Here is a 23,416-nt window from a genome sequence, read left to right on the forward strand (position 1 = left end):
CATTCGTTCAAATTTTTATATATGTATATATATATATATATATAGGTATATATATATATAGATTTATATATATATGTGTCCGTGAACACGATAACTTGAGTAATTTTTATCCGATTTTGATGAAATTTGGTTTGAAGGTGTAAGGCGGGATAAACTTGAATGAGTTCGCGATCCAGCTAGATCGGACCATGGGAACAGGGTTTTATGGGGGGTTTTATTGGGTAAAAATTGGTTTTTCTCACTTTTTACCCTCAAAACACAAAATTTCCCAATTTTTCTCTAAACCTTCTTAAAGAGCTTAAAAAAACAAACAATTCAGTATATCAAAGTGTTTTTGTACGGTTATTGGTTACGGAGAAAACTAAAAAAATTGTAAATTTAAAATTCCCATGTTATTCTTATGGAGAATATTGTAAAATGTTGTAGTTTGCTTGTTTATGGATATATTTTGATCAAACTTGGCCAATTTATTTATTTTATAGTAAGCTATCAATATTTTACTAAAAACACACTACTTTATTAGTTTCCTTGTAGCAGCAAACCTAGGTACTCGTTAAACCTAATGTTATTTAAATAGATCAATTGAAAATCAATTCGGCGAAATGGAAATTCGCTTAGACGGCAGGTTTGCTGCGGCGGGGGTATTTTTTTTATATATAGATTTAAACAGAATTAGTTTAATGAGTACTTAGGTTTGCTGCAACAGGGAGGGTAAACAAGTTTTTTTAGATGTAAAATGTTAAAAAGTACTGTGGTTTAGTAAGAAATTAATGTATTTTCCAAATTTGATCAAAATATGTTCATAAACAAGCAAACTACAACAGTTGACTTATTGTCCATAAGAATAACATGGGAATTTTAAAATGAAAATTTTTTTGAATTTTCTCCGTAACACTTAGGCGCTTCAATATACTAAATTATTTGTTTTTTTAAGCTCTACGAAATGGTTTAATAAGAAATTGTGAAATTTAGTTTTTAGGGTCAAAAATGGGAAATACCTATTTTTACCCCATAAAACCCCCCATAAACCCCCGTTCCCATAGTCCGATCATGCTGGTTCGCGAACTCATTCAAGTTTATCCCTCCTTACACCTTCAAACCAAATTTTATCAAAATCAGACAAAAATTACTCAAGTTATCGTGCGGATGGACATATATATATATATATATATATATAGATAGATATATAAAAGTTTGAACGAATGGTGTTTTTGGCCTCTGGGGACATCAAAATGAAAAAAGTAAATCGGTCCCGGGCCTAGGTCTTACCATGAGACCTACGGTAATAGCTACTTCCCTATAGGGAAATTCGCTAAAAGGCGCTTATGCTTATAAAAAAGACTGTTACTTCCCTATAGGGAAATTCGCTAAAAGGCGCTTATGCTTATAAAAAAGACTGTAAAATTTGAAAAGACATGCTTCCTTAAAAACCCTAGAGTGGTGTCTTGATTTATATCACTGGTTTAGTGTCTTTGGTCTGTGAGACCATTTTTTATTTATTTTTTTTTCATACTGTATAAATATAACCATGAAAGTAAAAACTGTGTAAAATTATTACTCCTCTGTACTTTTACATTTTATGTGGTTTATTGTGAAATAATTCTAAGTGTCGTAAATTGTACGGAAAAACCAATACATTAATTAAAAGTTGATAAAGTAAAACTTTTTTACATAGACCGTTTTTAAAGTACCGTAGCCGTTTCAGTTCAATTCTTAGAATTAAAAAGTTTCACATAACAGCATTGTTTACTTACATAACATCATAGTTTTACTTAACAACATAATTAATGGAACAATGAGGTTCAAGGATTAAGAGAAATTTAACTATTGGTGCAGTTTAGTGATTAGTACAATGAGTCGTTGCATCAATGCCAGTGGCAATGAGAGGTTTACATAACCTCTCTTAAAAGTTTTGAGTACAGTAGTGATTATTAGCAATTAAAAACCGGTTGTAGGTAAAGTAGTGTACGCAACTCGCGTAAATAGTATTTGCCTACGACCGTTTTTTAAAGTAGCCATTTCAGTTCAGTACTTAGAATTGAAAAGTTTCACTTAACAGCTGTTTACTTTCATAACAGCATAGTTTCATTTCATAACAGCATAGTTTTTCTCATAACAACACGGGTAACGGAACAATGAGGTTCAAGGATTGAGAGAAAAGAAGTAAATTGTAATGCTTCGAACGTCAACTAATCAGCTGATCAGTTGACAATTTTAATTGTTGATCCGACTTGTTCCTGTTGATACTCGCGTAATCTTAACCTAAGTTGGTGGAAGTTAAAGGAAGGTAGATTGAGTTGATTTAAAAATTTCAGTTAGTGAAAGTAAAGTTTACGAGATGGAAATGAGAGCACAAACTGTTTTTGCTCATCTTTTGCCACCAAAATCGAAACAAAGGTATGAAATTACATACCAGCAATTCATTAAACGGACAAAACAAAATAAGGTTAAATTGATAAATGAAAATGTGCTTCTGGTTTATTTTGAAAAACTCTCAACCACTTTTTCACAAAGCTCGTTGTGGACCTCATATTCGATGCTGAGATCTAACTGTAAATTAACTGTTTCACTATATTAATCAGTAGTAATAGTATTTACGACACTAGTGGAAGTTTTTGCATTACTTGTTAATTAAATTTTCTACTCGTGTCGTAAAGACTAACTTAACGCAATCGTTGCCTTAACTACTATAACGACACTCATAGAAGTTTTTAAGGCACTCGCCAAGACACGTACCTTAAATTTTCTACTCGTGTCGTTAACACTATCTTTACGCGATCGTTGCGTAAACTACTGTACTATTAAAATACATTTTTTATAATGCCTAAAGCCTTTATTGATATATTATCAAAGTTTATGAAATAGTAAAAATAAAACAGAAGCAATTATAATTCAGTCTTTTCAGCGAATTTCCCAAATAGGGAATAAGCTATTACCGTAGGTCTCATGGTAAGACCTAGACCTGGGACCGATTTTCTTTTTCGTTTTGAGGTCCCCAGAGGCCAAAAACACCATCCGTTCAAATTCATATACATACATACATATATATACATACTTATATATATATATATATATATATATATATGAAATAACATACCAGCAATTCATTAAACCGACGAAACAAAATACTTAACTTAATAAATATATATATATATGTGTCCGTTAGCGTGATAACTCGAGCAAATATGATCCGATTTTGATTAAATGTAAACCTACGTTTATTCGAACGAGTTCGCGAACCAGCATAATCAGACCATGGGAACAGGGGTTTATGGGGGGTTTTATGGGGTAAGAATGGGTTTTTCCCATTTTTAACCCTAAAAATAAAAATTTTTGCAATTTCTTTCTCAACCATTTTGTAGAGCTTAAAAAAAGAAATAATTTAGTATATTGAAGCGCTATTTTATGGCTAACGGTCACGGAGAAAATAAAAAAAAAGTGTAATTTAAAATTCCCATGTTAGTCTTATGGAGTCAACTGTTGCAGTTTGCTTGTTCGTGAACATATTATGATCAAAATTATAAAATACATTCATTTCTTACTAAACTACAGTATTAACATTTTACAACAAAAAACACTTTTTTACTATATAATAATAATAATAATAATAGTCAAGAATATTTAAAATATTTTATTAAAAAACATCAATAAAAAATATTAGTATAAAAAAAATTAATTAGACCTACCTTATTAAAAATAGCTCTTACCCTTAGAAAACATGGTGATATCAGTTATGATATAGTTCAACTTTGAAAAATACAAAATTTATCAGTCTGACACATCAGTCTTATTAGTTAAGTATTAAGTAAACATTTTTCGGTCTTCCCATGTTATTCTTATGGAGAAAATTAAAACTGTTGTAGTTTACTTGTTTATGGATATATGTTGATAAAATTTGGCAAATTTATTTATTTCATTCTATACTGTTGGTACTATTGAACACTTTTTACCTTCCCCGTAGCAGCAAACCTAAGCACTGGTTAAATCTAATGTTTATTTAAATTGGGAATAAATATGTCTTATTTATAGAAATATTTTAGTAAAAATGTAATCAGACAAGTTGAAATTCGCTTAGTCTGCAGGTTTGCTTCAGGGGTATTTAAATATTCGACTGAAACTTCAAAATAATGCCTTTTTACCCATAGAGTTGTGACGACTTGAATTAGGATTAGAAGCTATACAAATAATAAAAAATATTTTATTGAAATAAAAAATCTTAAAAAGTATTTTATGCACAGGTAATTTAATTTCATGCAGTACTAATATTTTTAGGTGGTAACAAACGCTAACATTAAGCTATTTAGGTTTAAGGCATTAAAGCACAAAATTTACATGTAGAAGGGAAATAAGGACGAGCCATGAATACAAATTGTTTAGAACACTCTTAGTTTACTTGCTGACTTAGGACAAAAGTATGCGTACTGCATAAGCATCACCAATAACCAAAACTAACTTTACTTAAGGTTTACAAACATTATAATAAAAATAAAAAATATATATATATAACATAGAAGATTTTTGTAAATTTTTTAATATTTTAAATTTTTTTAGATAAAGTTTTAAAAATTTACTATTCAAGATGCATGAATTTCAATTTCCTTAATTTTTACAAAATACTTTAATAGACCTTTATCAAAAATTTAAACGCAACTACTGTATTGTTTGTGAAAAACATTGTAGCAAAAACAAACCTTTTTAATACATGCCTTGTGGGTCTAAAGTAGCATTTTTCTCTTTAGGGTTAGGGGTATGGCCCATGGTTTTAGCTTATTGTTGCATTCTTGTCAATAGTTTGACATATCAATGGTATAATGTACAGTAACAAAATCGTAATAGACTTTACGGGAGTACGTTTTCACTTAGAAACGTGAATTAAAATTATTCCCCCTAAATCACCTACAAAGAATCCATTTTAAAATGCTTAGAACAAGATCCAAGCACAGGGTATTCCAGAAATGGAGACCACGGGTTCGAATCTCGAAATTTCCTTATGTCAACCTATATATTATTTTTTTGTAGTGTTGGTAGCCCTGTCAATCCAAAAAATCAAATGGCAACATATGTCAAATAGCATATCAATTTAAGCGTCTAGTTAAGATTAACAACTTTCCAATGTACACCTAGTGTTTATTACTTTTAGTATTTGAGTAATAAATCAAAAACTAAATATTCCCATATAAAATGTATGTTACTTTTAAAGGCTAAAACTAAAAATAAATAAACGGTATCATCAATCTGACACATACGTTCTCCCAATAGCTTGTCAACAACCCCTATCATGTGTAAGCTATGGGAGTAACTATGATATATTATAGGGTAAAATCACAAAAGTTGCCATAAATTCTAAACCGTAATTGTTACAGCAATGGGGGATTGCATTATTTGGTTTAGAATTATAAAAACCATAACACATTAATTTTAATAAAAAATACTCTCCAACGGTTATAAGCATAGTATGATCGACAAACTGGTTTCAAAATTTAATAATAACACACAAAACAAAAATCTGAATGTTACTGAAAAATCAGAAAAGAAATTAATTTGCATTGAATACAGCCAAACAGCCCAGAATGGACTCCACAAAATGCTGAAAAAACACGGACTCCATCTGACCCTCGAGAACAACAAATAAAACCAAAGAGGCACCATCCCCCCCGTAATACAAGTGATAAGAATGAATTACAAAAATCTGGGGTAAATAAAATAAATTATATGGAATGCCCTAATTTTTATATTGGATGGACAGGCAGAACTTTAACTCAGCGTTTCAAGGAACACTACCCCAACCCAAAAACTGATAAACAAAAATCAACAATTGCCCAACAATTACTAGATAGTTGTAGTTGTGCAGAGCCAAGCTGATTATTACCACTCAGCTCTTGTACAAGATCTGAGGACCATTTAACTGACCTGGTCTCATGTGTTGCAGGGCCAGAGGAGCTAGTTGTAGTTGTGCTGAGCCAAGCTGATTATCACCACTCAGCTCTTGCACAAGATCTGAGGACCATTTAACTGACCTGGTCTCATGTGTTGCAGGGCCAGAGGAGCTAGTTGTAGTTGTGCTGAGCCAAGCTGATTATTACCACTCAGCTCTTGTACAAGATCTGAGGACCATTTAACTGACCTGGTCTCATGTGTTGCAGGGTCAGAGGAGCTAGTTGTAGTTGTGCTGAGCCAAGCTGAAGTTTACCACTCAGCTCTTGCACAAGATCTTAGGACCATTTAACTGACCTGGTCTCATGTGTTGCAGGGCCAGAGGAGCTAGTTGTAGTTGTGCTGAGCCAAGCTGATTATTACCACTCAGCTCTTGCACAAGACCTGAGGACCATTTAACTGACCTGGTCTCATGTGTTGCAGGGTCAGAGGAGCTAGTTGTAGTTGTGCTGAGCCAAGCTGATTATTACCACTCAGCTCTTGCACAAGATCTGAGGACCATTTAACTGACCTGGTCTCATGTGTTGCAGGGTCAGAGGAGCTAGTTGTAGTTGTGCTGAGCCAAGCTGATTATTACCACTCAGATCTTGCACAAGATATGAGGACCATTTAACTGACCTGGTCTCATGTGTTGCAGGGCCAGAGGAGCTAGTTGTTGTTGTGCTGAGTCAAGCTGATGTTTACCACTCAGCTCTTGTACAAGATCTGAGGACCATTTAACTGACCTGGTCTCATGTGTTGCAGGGCCAGAGGAGCTAGTTGTAGTTGTGCTGAGCCAAGCTGATGTTTACCACTCAGCTCTTGTACAAGATCTGAGGACCATTTAACTGACCTGGTCTCATGTGTTGCAGGGCCAGAGGAGCTAGTTGTAGTTGTGCTGAGCTAAGCTGATTATTACCACTCAGCTCTTGCACAAGATCTGAGGACCATTTAACTGACCTGGTCTCATGTGTTGCAGGGCCAGAGGAGCTAGTTGTAGTTGTGCAGAGCCAAGCTGATGTTTACCACTCAGCTCTTGTACAAGATCTGAGGACCATTTAACTGACCTGGTCTCATGTGTTGCAGGGCCAGAGGAGCTAGTTGTAGTTGTGCTGAGCCAAGCTGATTATTACCACTCAGCTCTTGCACAAGATCTGAGGACCATTTAACTGACCTGGTCTCATGTGTTGCAGGGCCAGAGGAGCTAGTTGTAGTTGTGCAGAGCCAAGCTGATTATTACCGCTCAGCTCTTGCACAAGATCTGAGGACCATTTAACTGTCCTGGTCTCATGTGTTGCAGGGCCAGAGGAGCTAGTTGTAGTTGTGCTGAGCCAAGCTGATGTTTACCACTCAGCTCTTGTACAAGATCTGAGGACCATTTAACTGACCTGGTCTCATGTGTTGCAGGGCCAGAGGAGCTAGTTGTAGTTGTGCTGAGCCAAGCTGATGTTTACCACTCAGCTCTTGTACAAGATCTGAGGACCATTTAACTGACCTGGTCTCATGTGTTGCAGGGCCAGAGGAGCTAGTTGTAGTTGTGCTGAGCCAAGCTGAAGTTTACCACTCAGCTCTTGTACAAGATCTGAGAACCATTTAACTGACCTGGTCTCATGTGTTGCAGGGCCAGAGGAGCTAGTTGTAGTTGTGCTGAGCCAAGCTGATGTTTACCACTCAGCTCTTGTACAAGATCTGAGAACCATTTAACTGACCTGGTCTCATGTGTTGCAGGGCCAGAGGAGCTAGTTGTAGTTGTGCTGAGCCAAGCTGAAGTTTACCACTCAGCTCTTGTACAAGATCTGAGAACCATTTAACTGACCTGGTCGCATGTGTTGCAGGGCCAGAGGAGCTAGTTGTAGTTGTGCTGAGCCAAGCTGAAGTTTACCACTCAGCTCTTGTACAAGATCTGAGAACCATTTAACTGACCTGGTCTCATGTGTTGCAGGGCCAGAGGAGCTAGTTGTAGTTGTGCTGAGCCAAGCTGAAGTTTACCACTCAGCTCTTGTACAAGATCTGAGGACCATTTAACTGACCTGGTCTCATGTGTTGCAGGGCCAGAGGAGCTAGTTGTAGTTGTGCTGAGCCAAGCTGAAGTTTACCACTCAGCTCTTGTACAAGATCTGAGAACCATTTAACTGACCTGGTCTCATGTGTTGCAGGGCCAGAGGAGCTAGTTGTAGTTGTGCTGAGCCAAGCTGAAGTTTACCACTCAGCTCTTGTACAAGATCTGAGGACCATTTAACTGACCTGGTCTCATGTGTTGCAGGGCCAGAGGAGCTAGTTGTAGTTGTGCTGAGCCAAGCTGATGTTTACCACTCAGCTCTTGCACGAGATCTGAGGACCAGTCTTATCCAGCAGTCATCTGCTTCTGGCCAAGTGAGTTTAGGTTGGAGGTTGTTAAACAGTAAATATGAAAATTGCAAGTGATACCTACAATTATGAATTGTAACAATCATTAAACTTAGTTTTTTTCCTACTCTTTCTTAAAATAGTAATTTTAATTTATGAATACCACAGATCATTACTGACAAAATTAAATCTATTTAGACATTTCACATTTTCCTTTGTGACAATTATATCATTTGAGTTTTTTGGCAAACACTACTATGTTACAATCTTTATATTCTTTTATAAAACAGTACTTCAAATTGTTTTGGAGACATCAGCATTTATTGGATACAACTCAAAATGACTTTATCTGGAAACTATTATTGTAGGCTATTGTTAAAAACATTTTTCTTTTTAGTGCTCAAAAAGCATAGAAAAAATGTATTTTAAAGTGTTTTAAAAAGTAATTTGAAAATATAACGTTCTTGCAAATAAACCCCTATGTAGGAGTTGTACAGTCTCTTTATTTTGATGGACTTAATTTTTACATTCTCCCCCTACACATAGTATATGGAGGAAGTATTATTTTGGGTTTGAGTTTGGGCGAAAATAATATCCATCCCTGACCCCAAAAAAGAAGTTTTCGAAGTGATATACGTACAGACTACACCTGTCGTCTGATTTTGACGAAATTTTGTATGTGGGTACTGGCACAGAAAACGTACTACTATAACCCAGAATGCCAACCGCATGGTAAAAACCATTAAGTGTTTTGAGAGAACTTTGCCTGTCAATCCGTAGGCAGGGCCACCAGCGTTGCTATGCTGAGTCCATGGCAACGCTGGTGGCGCTGCCTACGGATTGACAGGCAAAGCTCTCTCAAAATACTTAATGTCTGGGTTTTAGTAGTACGTTTTCTATGGTACTGGGTACAAAATCCATGGTATCTCCATGGATTTTTACACTTTTTGGAAATTAGGTTTTTAATGGTGATTTTCCCAGAAAAACACTAATGTGAAAAAAAATCTGATGTTTACAAAAACAGCTAAGACGATTTTGATTAACATTTTGTATGTAATGGTCTTTTTAACTCTAAACAAAATAAAATGGCAATTAGGGATGAGCAATGAGCATCGATTGTCGATGTTTTTCTATTGATGTTCGATGTTTTTACATCTATGGTAGGTTAGCGATGTTTTTTGTTACATCGATTTTTTTACCAAATAAATACCGATGTTTTTGGCCAAGTATTGAGATATCGATGTTTTCCATTACTGGAGAGTACAAAAAGCAGACAAAAAACTGAAAAAAATCGATGTTTTAGTAAAAAAAACATAGATGTTTTCGCAACGATGTTATCGGTACATCGATGGTTGACAACGATATTACTATGAATGGTGAACATCGATGGTTGACTATAGATTCTCATCCCTAATGGCAACATCCCTAATGCTGTAAAAATTACAGTTCAAAGGTTTTTGACTACTTTTTTTATTTCCCTCATAAAATATTTTTTATTTACTCTCACTGCTTGTCCAATGTCCATGATAGGAGTTGTCGACAATCTAATTGGAAAAAACGTGTCAGATTGCTGACACAATTTATTATTTATCTAATTAACAATCATGGTTCTTAAAATCTGTATTAATAAATGCTCTACATTTAAATATACATATATTTTCCTTTGTCAACTTTTCAGAAAAATACTACTAAATCGTGATTTACGTTTAATATTTGATGGACTTTATAAAACATATTCTAAAGGTATCTCTATTAACATTGCTTCCTGATAGGTTAAATTTTTATGTCTAGGTTAATTTTAAACTGAAAATCATAAAAATGAAGTTGATAAAATGGGTATATGTGGAATCATGGTGGAATGAAAAAAACCTGTGATACTCCCGTCATAGGCTGACGTCTCCCAGATTGCAATCAGAAAATAATCACTGATTGTAACTACCATATTAAGTATGTATTTGTTTTTATTTGATTGTTATTGTTTTTATTCATTTTGTCTAAATGGTGAAATGGCATTTTTTGCAATCTGGGCGACGTTAGCATCCAAATAATATATTTGGGAATATAAAATATATTTCATTGAGATAAGATGTTTTACAACTCGATGTAACTGTGTTTTTTGGTTGTAGAAAGGGCCCAAAGTGTATCTGACTCATGAAGACTTCCCTCACCCTGGAGCTTGGACTGTCGCCCCTGTGATACCTTGGTGAGTAAATCCCAGCCCATCAGACATCTGATAATCCGCTACATATCCAGCACAGTTGAGGTCTGTTCGACAGAGTTGCCATTGGGTTATTAACTATTAACGTTAGCTAACAAATGTCAATTTTAATTTTTAAATAATTTGAAGATCGAGGGTTGGGACTTAAACTAAAAAAAAAAATTTTTTGATTACGTGGATAGCACAAAATTAAAAAATATAAAAATTACCACCATGTTTGTATTGTGGCTTTTCTATTTTTGACATTATGAATAAAATATCTATTTTTAGACTCTGCTCAGTCATTGGGCATTTTCAGTTTTCCAATACTACCAAAGTCTAAATTTTGTTGGATTAGCAATTGGTTTCTGTAAAAGAATGTTAATTAATTTTAAAAGAAAGCAAAGTAACCTGGTCCTGACTTTAAAATCTACAGCTCTAAAATTAGAATTTGTTTGGGGGGTAGTCCAAAGTACTAGAATTATCGTAAAAAGACTGACGTGGCCAGGTTCATATATAATACCATTAGTAATAGTATTTGCAATAACCTTGAAAAAACACATAGATACTCAAACAGAAACTTCCTCTTCTTCATAATATTACTGTATATTTCTGGCTGTAAGGTAACTTGCAACCCCTCGTAACTTTTTAACTATTTGAGATGTTTGAAAACAGTTTGCTGCAACCTTCATAGTTAGTTATGATGGGCTAAAATAATTATGGTTAATTTAAAAAAGATACTCTAATAGATATGGGGTTGGGGGTAGCTAAAAGTTTTCAAATGGGAAGTATAGTCAACATTCATGTCATTTACATGTCTTGGTGGACAAAAATTGACATAAAGATAATAAAAATCTGACCACTCATAACAAAATTAATGGCACCCTAAAATTATTCGTCTTAAAACTGACAGAAATCCACTAATAACAGCAATTACTGTCCAGGCAATGTTTACAAACACCACGGATGTTATTAGCAATGATCTGAACTAAAAAAATGTTGCCTTGATACAAATTTCGAACATTGATAAAATAATAATAATTGTTTACCATATTATCAATGGGGGTTTAAAAGTAATTTTTAGTTGCCATTTTGGTATAACAGTAGTGGTCCGATTGAATTTTTTTAATTTTGTGTAAAATTATATGAAAGTCTACTACACTTCCTATTTGAACATTTTGAGCTACCCCTACCCCCACTACCCCTAAGGGCAATTTTTTTAAAACTAACCATTATTATTGTAGCCCATAATATCAAAGAAGGTTGTCGCGATCCAGTTTCAAATATCTGAAATAGTAAAAAATGTAAGAGGGTTTGCAAGCTCCTTTTCACTCACCCTGTAAAATGCTATTTTCAGTGGTTTACATAGGTTTATTTAAAATTTTCAAAGCTACAAAATAAGTTAAACTATTTGTTGGGGGCGTAAATGATTGAAATTAAATAATTAATAACTCGAAGGACCAGAACTAAATACTAGTTCAAGAGAAAATAATAAATTAGAGAAAATGGCGAATCTGCAATTTGAAGGGCACTTGAGGTCCCGAAATGGAATAGAATGTCTTGTGAGAGGCAAATGAGATTAGTTAAGAGTTTAATTAAGTCACACAGTCTATGGTGGAGCGATGGCAGATGGCGGAGTCCTTAGACCGAGTGCTTCTGTTTTGTAGAATTTGGAAAACGCAACGCACCCAAGTTCTTAAACACAAAGAGCTCACTAATACACGGAAGTCGCGATGAAAACGTAACGGAAAGTCTAGAAGAAATACACTGACGCGCACACACTGTCTTGAGGTTGGAAGAGTCTGAAAACACTAGATCACAATTTAAGTAATTTAATGACAAACAAAAGGGGAATTAAATGTATATACTGTTAAAAATGTACTATAGAGGAGAGAGAGGCCATATAGAATTAATCTATAGCCTAAAAACACGTTAAAGAGAGGTAAAATGGGCAATTAATGACTCGAGAGAAGAGAAACAGAGTAAACCGTGAGTTATGGACGCCGACCGTGGACAGACAGACGCCGATCGCCGGCTTCACTTTTTAAAAATGCAATTGCGGTTTAGAGGGGTCTAGGAATTCGATGGCAGATAGGAAATGCGATTGAAGCAAAGCAAGTGTTGATATAAATATCGAACACTATTGATTTTTTCTGTTTCTCTCTGTTTTAGGTTATTCAAAAATTATGAAAACAACACTTCATGGATAATTTTTTGTGAGGAAAGAACTAGATTTAACTTGGAAAGACTGATATCATTTCTCTCTCAATATGATCCGAGCCAGGTAAAATATACTTAGCATTACAGTTTTATGACTTATTGTGTATGGATAGTTAATGATCTTTTTAATTAGACCCAGTATGACAAGTCATTCTGACAGCCAATGGAAGGATTTCCAGTGGCATAGGCCAGTGAGTGTGAAAGATCACAATTATTACTGCTTGTCCTGTACTTTCATGTAATCAGTCTTTTAAGAACAACACTACACTGTATCAAAAACTAAACTCCTTTCACAAAATTTTGGAGGTTGTAAGGGAGAAGCAGTTCTATCCCCTCCACCTTACCATATCTTTAAATCAACAGCTGGACAGTTGAGCCGAGGTAGCATAACATTTTTATTTTACCTATATACAAGTTTCTGGGTAAACAACTATCGATGAGCTAAATGAACTGCTCATAAGATGGTTTTGCCAGTGTTTGATAAACTTATATAGAGCACATTGCCCCGCACAGAAAACTGACTAACCTAAAATTACAACTGCTGGATTGGTCATGTAGTAAAACAATAAAGTACTTTTTGATCGATTGAGATAGTTAGTGATTTTATTATTCCCCGACTATGAGTGAAGAAAAAGACCATAGGAGGAAAAGACCATCTCATTGCATGACCACTGACTACTGTAAACATTTTTGGGACTAGAGGATTAGCCTATTAAGATTTTAACCACAAGAAAACAGAATATACGAGGGTTATTCCAAAAGTAAGGTCCAGTTAAGAAAAACAATTTAAAAAAATCAAATGTTTTCAAAACAATTGTTTAATTTACATTCCTTGCATATTTGTCTATTTTTCTACATAATTTCCATACTTATTTAAACATTTGTCACATCGTTCAACAAGCTTTTGAATGCATAAGTCGTAGAAATCGGCTGCCTGCAAAGATAACAAGATTTAAACTGCTTCTTTTACTTCATAATCAGTGTCGAAGCGCTTGACGCCAAGAAACTCCTTTAGGTAGTGGAAAAATTGGAAAACAAGTGGAGATCCTAAATAATAGTGAATTGTCGATATTCATGAATTTTTTGTCAACCGCATTGACCAAATCTTCTGAAATCACTGATGGTCAGCCAGACCGTGATTGATCATGCACATTTTCCCGTCCTTCATTAAAAGCTCGCACCCACTTGCGCACTTGACTGTCACTCATTATGTTAGGACTGTAAACTTCAGTAATCTGCCGGTGAATTTCTGCCGCTGAAACGTTTCTTGCAGACAAAAACCGTATCACTGCCCCTACTTTACAATCAGCGGGCTGATCAATTGTCTTAAACATTGTGAACTAACACTATAAACAGCACACAGCAACAATAACAACGCTAATGGCGGCGCTTGACGTGCAAGGTATGCCGGGAGCCGGCGCGCATGCGTGTTTTGTCCTTGGTGCCCACTTAAACTAGTTACAGCAAATCGGACACCTTACTTTTGGAATATCCCTCGTAGTTATGGGTTGATAATTGTTTGACTATTGACAACTATTGAAAAAAGATTTCTTTCCGTATGGCCCACTGGTCATATAGACATTAGACGTTTAACCAACAAATACAATAACTAACTAAAGTAATTTTCAGATTTGTTTTGTACTTCAAACATTATTTTTTTATAAGGTACATAAAATTTTTAAAATGGGCCATCCTCTACTGTATTGAGACCTTAATTTTGCACCCTAAATATAGGCTTCATATTCTTGACTTGTTAAAGTTAGATAGGGCTAAATGTCAGTAAAGGTCTAAAATAAAAATAATACTCAGCAATATAAAAAGTACTAATTACTCTTGTTCCATTTCTAAATACATAAAACAACAAGGATGATTGTGTACAAGGTACATTTTTTGTAATAGGGTTTGAACTATTTACATATTGACCATGATATATGCTACCATGATTGTAGCTTAAACTTACTCAATGGTGTTCTATTCACTGTCACTGTCAGAACTTAAGTCCTAAAGGTGATGATGATCAGTTAAATTTTTTTCATGAGAGGTAATCCAATTTCTTTGGAAAAATCATTATCTCAGATTTTGTTATAGTGTTTCACATAATTAACCTAATATTTCTTCATGGCATGTTCAAGAGCTTTCATAAGTTATTATTGTGATCCACTTTGTATCTTCCTTATTTTTCTGAGATGAGGGAAATGAGGCCTCTGCATTTTTTTCAATATCAAAGTACTTGTGGTTTTGATTCTTGAACACTTTTACATGGAGAGTAAACTTGTAGGGGGCGACCCCCCCCCCTTGGGCATACATATGCATATATTTTCTACTGCATGTGATACAGTAGTGCATATAAATTGTGTAAAATACTTTTTCACACTAACTTTGGACAAAGAAATGGTATAAAACTGCCATTTTGGAGACTTAATTTACACAAATTATTTGGGGGCGGGGGTACCCCCGAACCCCCCAGACCCCCTGGTTCGCCCCCACCCCCTTGTGACTGTTCTAGATCCGCCACTGGGTTAAGAGGGTTCTACCCGGTCAATTCAAGATGGCGACTAAACATGCCTTCCTGAACATGCCTCTGGTACAAGCTCTCAACATTCTAATACAAATTTGTTTCTTGTTGTGCTCTTGACATATCGGAGCTTGCAGTGGGTGGAGCAAAAATAATTTTTTACTATTTTTAAGAAGTTAAAATCGCATATGAAAAAGACTAATTTACAGATTTTCAAAATGATTTTGTAAATACTAAAAAAAAAAAAAAAAACAATTACAAAGTTTCAGTTCAGCCAGTGAATAGTTTGAATCTTTGTGAATATTTTACAGTTTATTTCAACTCAATAAACACCTTAATAATGCTAGTAGGTTCTTTTTTGTAGGACCATGTTTAACCTCTTACTGTAAAATATTAAATATAAGCAATCATTTATTTAAACTGCCAATCAGCTGTAACATACATTAAACAACAAAAAAGTGGTGGAGAAACCCAGAAAAACTTCACTCTAATTGATTTTATAGTTTGTGTAATTAGTGTATCATAACAGCACTAATTGAGTACGTCCTAGACCAGATAGAAAACGAACAATACATTTCCGCCATCTTCCTTGATTACAGTAAGGCTTTTGACTGCCTGGGCCACGACCTGATATGCAAGAAACTCGAAAGACTCGGTATAAGAAATTCTGCGCTAGAATGGTTCAAAAGCTACCTAACGGGACGTTCACAAGTCGTGGAACTGAAAAACTCATCAAATGAAGTCACAGAAAGTTTCAAATCTTCAAAAAGCAAGCTGACGAGAGGAGTTCCACAAGGCTCTGTATTAGGCCCGATTCTATTCATCTTATTGACTAATGACTTCCCCAAACAAATTGAGAGTGAAAATGCTGTTGCAATCATGTATGCAGATGACACAACCATTTTGATCAAGGACAACACAGCCCAAAACCTTTACCTTAATTCAAAATCGATCCTAAATAGAACTATCCTCTACTCAAAGAACAATGACTTAGCAATAAACCCCACAAAAACTACAACTCTGAATTTCAGTAAGAAAAAAGACATAGTCCCTCAATTAGAGGATGTAACAATAGAAAACCACACAAAATTTCTCTGTGTTATCCTTGATAACAAACTAACATGGAAAGAGCACATCAACCACTTAAGCAAAAAAATCAGTACTGGAATATATGTCGTCAGAAGAATAAACTACATAGGCGGACTCTCCGTGGCCAAAACAGCTTACTTCGCACTGGTAGAGTCGCATCTTAGATATGGCTTGACAGTATGGGGAGGAACTTCAACAAAAAATATGAATCGAATTCTTGTCCTTCAAAAGAAAGCCATAAGAGCCCTCGCCAACCTTGTCCCACCACAGACTTGCAGACTAGCATTCGCAAACCTAGGAATCCTCACAGTGGTGTCTCTCTACATACTTGAAACCATAAAGTATGTGAATGAAATAAACCCCCCAAGAAACCAAGACCTGCACCACTACAACACCCGTCATGGCTCCAAATTTGCACTACCAGTTCACCGAACAACTCTTTGGGAGAAAAAACCTTCCTACACCGGCTGCAAGCTGAGGAACCATCTACCTGACTACCTGAGAGACCTGACTGGCAACAAGCTACACCAGGAGTTGAAGAAGTGGCTAATCGCAAGACCCTTCTACTCAATAAAGGAATTTTATGAAAATTAACATGTACAATTCACTATTGTATTGACACTATTGTAATTCTTGACGAATTTACAATAAAGAATATTGTATTGTATTGTATTGTATTGTATTGTATTGTATTTTGAGTACACTTTGTGTATTTCTTTTTAAATTTCAGTGGTCGGAGATTTGAATTTCCGATAAAAATATGTTCTTATATCTGTAGTTTTTAGCAAAAAAAAAAAAAAAATAATAACAATAAAGAATCAATAACCCAACGTAATATACAATCCCTAAACTGCTTTCTAAAATAGTTTCTTTGGCCAGCATTTTGTTATCTTTTCGTTCAATTTTGCCCAACATAGTGGATACGGTAATAAATATAAAATGCTTAATGATCAACTGTTTGCACTTATGACATATTCATAAGCTGACGTTACTCAACAAACACAAATATTAAACTTTGAAGGCATCGCACATCCCCAGTGTTAGCTACCTAGCTAGATAAACACTGTTAAATCCTTTGCAACACTATACAGCTCTGACAACTTGGTTTTCTTATATTATGAATGGATATCATTATCATTAAAACGTGACAAGGTTTTTTTATTTCACGATTCTGAATTTCACACTTGAGGGATTTTCATGATTTTTGTGTTGAAAGAAAGATAATTTTGAGAACTAGGGAATGTCAAAGCCATAATTTTAGTTTATGATTTCATTTTTTAGAAATTAAGTTTTAATTTTTTTCAAGTCTAGCAGCCAATGCTAACATTCTAGAGTGGCTTTTGGTATAATACCATTTGCTTAATGTAACAAGTGTAAACATTCGGAAGCGTTTATGACACAAATTCAGCATTTGGATAAAAAAGAAATTAAATATGTAGGGTTAATTTATTAACTATGTGTGTAATGCTATAATCATTAACACGTTCATTTTATTCGGTAAGAACATGACAGATTATTTAAATATGCATAGTAAAAAACTAGATGTGCTTATTTATTTTTTAGAGCAGTCTTTAAAGTTTAGGGTTTGTTTTAGTGCAATATAATTTGTTTGAGATCTAAATTTTTTGTTAGCTGGATGGAACACTAGGGCGCGTGGCATAATTTATTTATGTTTATGATCCATACAGTTTCTTTTCTAATATTCGTGCAGTATTTAATACTTAGCGTATTATCTTTGTATTATATAAATAGATGTTTGAACCCGCTGTGTGGAATTGTGAAATCAAAATTCATTTGACAGTTAGTTCTGCTTGTTTACATTTTTAAACTTTGTAGGTTTGTTCTTTGTTACAATGGATACCATCAATCAATATTTTTTTACTTTCAAATCTCTCACCTCAGATTTTTTGAAAGCCCATGGGGCAGTGCCTTAGGTCAATATTGAAGGGGGAATATTTCTATATGTATCCTCGGAGCTGTAGCTTTATTTTTGTCCAACTTGAGAAAATTGGTTCAGTAGTTAGTCAGTAGTAACACGCAGACACACAGACAGACACCACTTCTTCTTTATAGTCTAATAGTATATAGATAGATAAATGTTTTCACCCAACTGAAAAAGATTGCATATAAAAGTAAACACATTTTGTGTTTATTTTATATTTTTAACAGACATTGTCTATAAGCTGGTTTATCTTGCTGGTAATTTTGTAGGGAAATTGATCTCAAGTGAAATTGTAGAGCGTAGTTTGATTTGATTTTTATTTTTAATATTGTGAGATGTGGATGATTTTCCTAAGCTGGTTAAGACACTAATATGGTTTAGACTTTGATCACAATATTTAGGCGGTTTGAGGGCAAGTCCCCCCACCACTTTTTTGTATTTAATGTATGTTGCTTAATCAGCTGTTGAGCTATTAATTTAAAGGTAAGGGTCAAGTGAAGGGGATATATTTCTTCCCCTAAAACCGCCTAAATATTGTGAAGAAAGTATAGTTACCTTGAGTCATCTAGTCCTACATTTGTTGTATTCTTGCGCCCTAGGTTTCAGCATATAGTAGTTGTGCTATAATCTGGCTGGCACCAACAAAGTGTAGTCCAATGAAACGTATTAGGTCCATTGGACGTTTTAAGCTGACATTAAATAATATGGTTTCCAAACTACCCAGCAAGTTTTTAATTTGAATCTGACCAGCAAATGATAAAGCATATTAAAGTTTCAATTTTTCTCAAATTTGTACTTATTTCAAAAATAAACTCCATCATTTTACTAGCAACAGCATTGCATGTTTCAATATGAAAGATAAAAGGTAGTGCTGAATTCATGTGAACACTTGAATCTTTGATTCTGTTTACTCTACAGTACTAATTAAATTCCCATAAAAAAGTAATCTTGTATATAAAAGAATTGAGCTTTGGTAAAAGTCATGAGTGGACACTTATAAACATTAAAAGTAATTTTGTTTGCTACGCTCCATCCATATACATTATCAATATCTTTCTGTAAACTATTTGCATAATCTAAACTGCTGATATGTTTAAAAATGGTTAAATCGTAGGCAAATAGAAGTGAATGTCAATTAAAAATACTTTTACAGTTTCTTTAATTAAGGCGGGTTTTCCTAGCTGCGGGGTGCGGTGTTGAACCTGCGGAGTCCGCAGAGCACACAATACACAGTGATACGTAAGAGTGTTTTCCTAAGAATCGAACGCCGCACCCTGCCCGTGGGGTTCAGACTGCGGGACGCGCTGACTCATTCTAGAGGAGTCTATGTCACAGTACGCAACAGGATAGCGAGGAGCTTGTGTTGTTGAAACTTGAGTCTGTACCCCGCAAAGTCTAGGAAAACACTAGCCCATCTTTGCCTGTGGTGCGGTCTAAAAAGTCATTGAACGCCGCACCCCGCTGTGGCATATACCCCGCAACTAGGAAAACCCACCTTTAGTAGATATTGTAAAAAGGAATACCCCTAAAAATTGTATCTCTGTGTTATTCCTGATTGTACCGCACTTTAAATATAGCAGAGGAAAGTCCAAGATTTAAAAAAAAATTTTTTATTCAATATGTAAGACTTTTTAAATACAATAACCCATTTAAACTGTTTAAGCTTCTTGGACAAATTAGCTTTAGCCAAATCAAGAAATGATGTGTTTAACTGAGCTCCCAAGTCCAGACCCAAGGATATTTAATTAGTAAAATTTAGTAAATTTGTGTTGACTTGCTTCCCGGGCTGGACTCATGTTGGTTGATTAAATTGTAATTTTAGAGGTATCTTAATAAATATTTGTGTATAATAATCTCAATTCTTTTTTTGGTACAGACAACACTAATACAAGTCTATAATTTAAAATTAATCTTAAATAGATTGTGAACATAAATTGTATGATTAATTATTCTAGAGGCCTAACTAAGAGCTTGGAACAGCCTTTGAATAAATATTGTGTCAAAGTCAAAGTATTTATTTGCACATAACATTTATGGGTTACAGCAGGTAACATCAAACTGGTGCATCGTCATTACATTTCTAAAAGAAACAATACAACTAGCTATGACACAAATAAACATCTAAATATTTAACAAATTCTTCAACACTATATACACTTAATTCTAGGAGGAGTCGCTTCAAATAAGACTCATATCTAATTAAATCTAGCTGCTTTACATGGTTCGGTAATTTATTGTACATTCTTTTACCCAGCTCAAAAGTTGAATTAATTGTCCTTTGATAGTTACATTGGTCAGTTCTTAAATAATTGTTTTGCCTAGTAAAGTAGTTATGAACAGAGCTATTAGTTTGAAACTGCTCTAAATTAGTTCTAATGTACATTAAGCAATCCAATATAAACAAAGAGGGAACAGTCATTACTTTAAGTTTCTTAAAAAGTGGTTTGCAATGGGTCCTACGATTAACACTGAACATGATTCTTAAGGCTCTCTTCTGAAGCCGCAATAATTTTATTGTATTACTGTCATAACCCCATGACACTACCTATACCATATGACAGGTGGCTTTGTATATGTGCAAAATACACAGCAGCCAAAACAGCTGCTGCCAATATGTGCCATCCTTACCACCACAAGTACTAGTGACCTCAAATATTGTATTTTTTTAATTGAAACTTAACAATAAATTCTCGACAACATATTTTTTGACACTACCCAACAAAGTATTAACATTGTAGTCAGAGCATAAAATTATTGAGACATTAGTCTTATTTCTACCACTTAAAAGATTAAATACATTATACATACATTCTATAAAAAGTTCAATTTTTTTGTTATCAGGTACTCTATAAATTTCTAAAAATATAACATTAACATCTTTAATAAAACTGCGGCAACCTCACAGACATTTTTGATTGATAAATCCACGAGAAAGGTTAGTTCTTCATACTTAAAGTGTGATTTGACAAATATTGCTGTGCCACCCCTCTCCTCTGATTGTCTTACATAAGCACTTTTTAATACAAATCCAGGGATAGTCATATCTGATAAATGATTGTGACTTCCAACCCAATGTTCACAAATACAGAGGGCACTTAAATCAAAACTGTCATCTAAGCTTATTATTTCATCAACTTTACCAATGCCTGTGAGGCCTTGCACGTTCCAGTGAGCTACATTAAACACTATAACATCCTCATTTTTATTTACAATAGAAGGATTATTAAAACTAGGCTTACTTGACACATCTAGTGATTCTGACCGACAAATATCTATGCGTTCATCTGCGCTCGTAGATGGTGATGGACTTGATTGGGTTGTTTCAGACGGGTCGAGTTTTCCGACAGAGACTCAGTTCCTGGAGGAGGCGGTTGCTCTTCCACTAACTGCAGGCATCCTCTTGGACCAGACAGTGATGAAGCCATTTTTTCAGCTATTAGATTACATAGCCATCTCTTGCCATCCTGGTTGAGGTGTTACCCGTGTTGGGTGTACAAACGTCTGTCAGCTTCGCTTGCTTTGATCACCGAGACATTACAATAGTTTTCACTTAGTTCCATGAGACGCTTATTTGTTCTTGTTTCTTCCTTATTTACACAAGACCAATATGCCAAATCATATCTCTTTGGTATATCTACTATAATAACGTTTGTATTTTTTGCTTTGTGAAATCAGATCTTAACCAGTAGTGTATTTAATTTTAAATGTTTGATGGCATCCTGCACATCTTGACAGCTGAGATGAGGTAGTGTGATCTCCTGTGATCACAGAGACATCATCATTGTCCCCCTCGGTTGTGACAAAATTAGTGACATTTAAGAAAAACTTTGTCCCCAGAAAATCCAAAATTAAAGTTAACTTAAACCTACCCGAATATCAGGAATATTTTTTTCCTGAAATGTTGGAACTTGTCAATCCCTAGTATAATACCATCTATTTCTTAACAGTATACAGGGTGGTAAAAAAGTCCCTGGACAGTTAAATATTTTAAAAAATAATGAAGATAGAGCTACAATACTTGGTACAAAGTTACAGGGCATAAAACTCTATTTTAACACATATTCAGTGATCCAATAACTCTTCAGGGGGACGGCCCACAAGGAGTCGGAAGAAAATCTTAAATGGAAGCATAGGTCAATATGCACATCAAATTAAAGGTCTTTTTTAGTAGAATACAATGCCGCAAACCGCACTTCAAAAGGTTGATCCAGCGCAAAATGGCAGATGTTCAAAGATTTCTTGAATCCGCCATTTTGAATCTTTGAACGACTGCCATTTTTTACTCAGGCATTTTTTTGAGCTTGAATTTACGGCATCGTAATCTACAAGTGAAGACCTTTAATTTGATGTGCATATCGACCTATTTTTACGTTAACAATTTTCTTCCGATTCCTAGGGCTGTGCCCCCTGAGGAGAAAGCGTATAATAGCAATGTTAATTAAATGAATCTTTGAACAACTGTCATTTTGCGCAGGATCAACTTTTTGAAGTGCGGTTTGCGGCATTGTATTCTACTAAAAAAGACCTTTAATTTGATGTGCATATTGACCTATGCTTCCATTTAAGATTTTCTTCCGACTCCTTGTGGGCCGTCCCCCTGAAGAGTTATTGGATCACTGAATATGTGTTAAAATAGAGTTTTATGCCCTGTAACTTTGTACCAAGTATTGTAGCTCTATCTTCATTATTTTTAAAAATATTTAACTGTCCAGGGACTTTTTACCACCCTGTTTAACTAATTATTCAAATACTACTTCATCCCTGGCCTAACTAGATAGTCTACTTTATTTTTGTAATTTTAAGCTATTGCATTTTTTTATTTGATTTATATCTAAAGTTACTCTTCATTTTTTTTTTTAAGTTCCACTTTGTCCTTGATGTCTCTTCCATCCATAATGATCAGTTGTAATATTTTTGCAGGAGATGTGGCTCGGTCATGGATTGCAAGACGCAGAGCCTACAATAGTACATCACTTTCAGTTCTCCCCCAAGCCTATGCAGTATCCACTGTTGGCTGCTGGATTTGCCATGTCTGCTGCTCTGCTCAAAAAGTAAATATTTCCATTTTATTATACCAAAGTCTTTTCCGTCCCATATGCATACAAAATGTTATGTTCTAGATACAAGTTTACAGTCTTGCGTATGAACTGCGCACAAGACTGACACATTTTTAGGTTTTGAAATGTTTGAGGAG

At 34.8% G+C, this 23,416-nt stretch overlaps 1 protein-coding gene across 2 annotated transcripts in view; it reads left to right on the forward strand.

The window, feature by feature from the left end:
* Nucleotides 1-23,416, forward strand: part of LOC129006013 (beta-1,3-glucosyltransferase) — a 130,310-nt gene that overhangs the window by 82,481 nt on the left and 24,413 nt on the right. For both annotated transcript variants that reach the window (XM_054400849.1, XM_054400857.1), the window contains 4 exons: nucleotides 8,177-8,286; nucleotides 10,386-10,462; nucleotides 12,629-12,740; nucleotides 23,143-23,273. In XM_054400849.1, coding sequence (XP_054256824.1) covers nucleotides 8,177-8,286; nucleotides 10,386-10,462; nucleotides 12,629-12,740; nucleotides 23,143-23,273 — 430 coding nt within the window. The remainder of the gene's footprint in view (nucleotides 1-8,176; nucleotides 8,287-10,385; nucleotides 10,463-12,628; nucleotides 12,741-23,142; nucleotides 23,274-23,416) is intronic.

Source organism: Macrosteles quadrilineatus, unplaced genomic scaffold, assembly GCF_028750875.1.
Source record: "Macrosteles quadrilineatus isolate MER2022 unplaced genomic scaffold, UCM_ALF_1.0 Scaffold_1__1_contigs__length_201487025, whole genome shotgun sequence".
Classification (NCBI taxonomy): Eukaryota; Metazoa; Arthropoda; class Insecta; order Hemiptera; family Cicadellidae; genus Macrosteles; species Macrosteles quadrilineatus.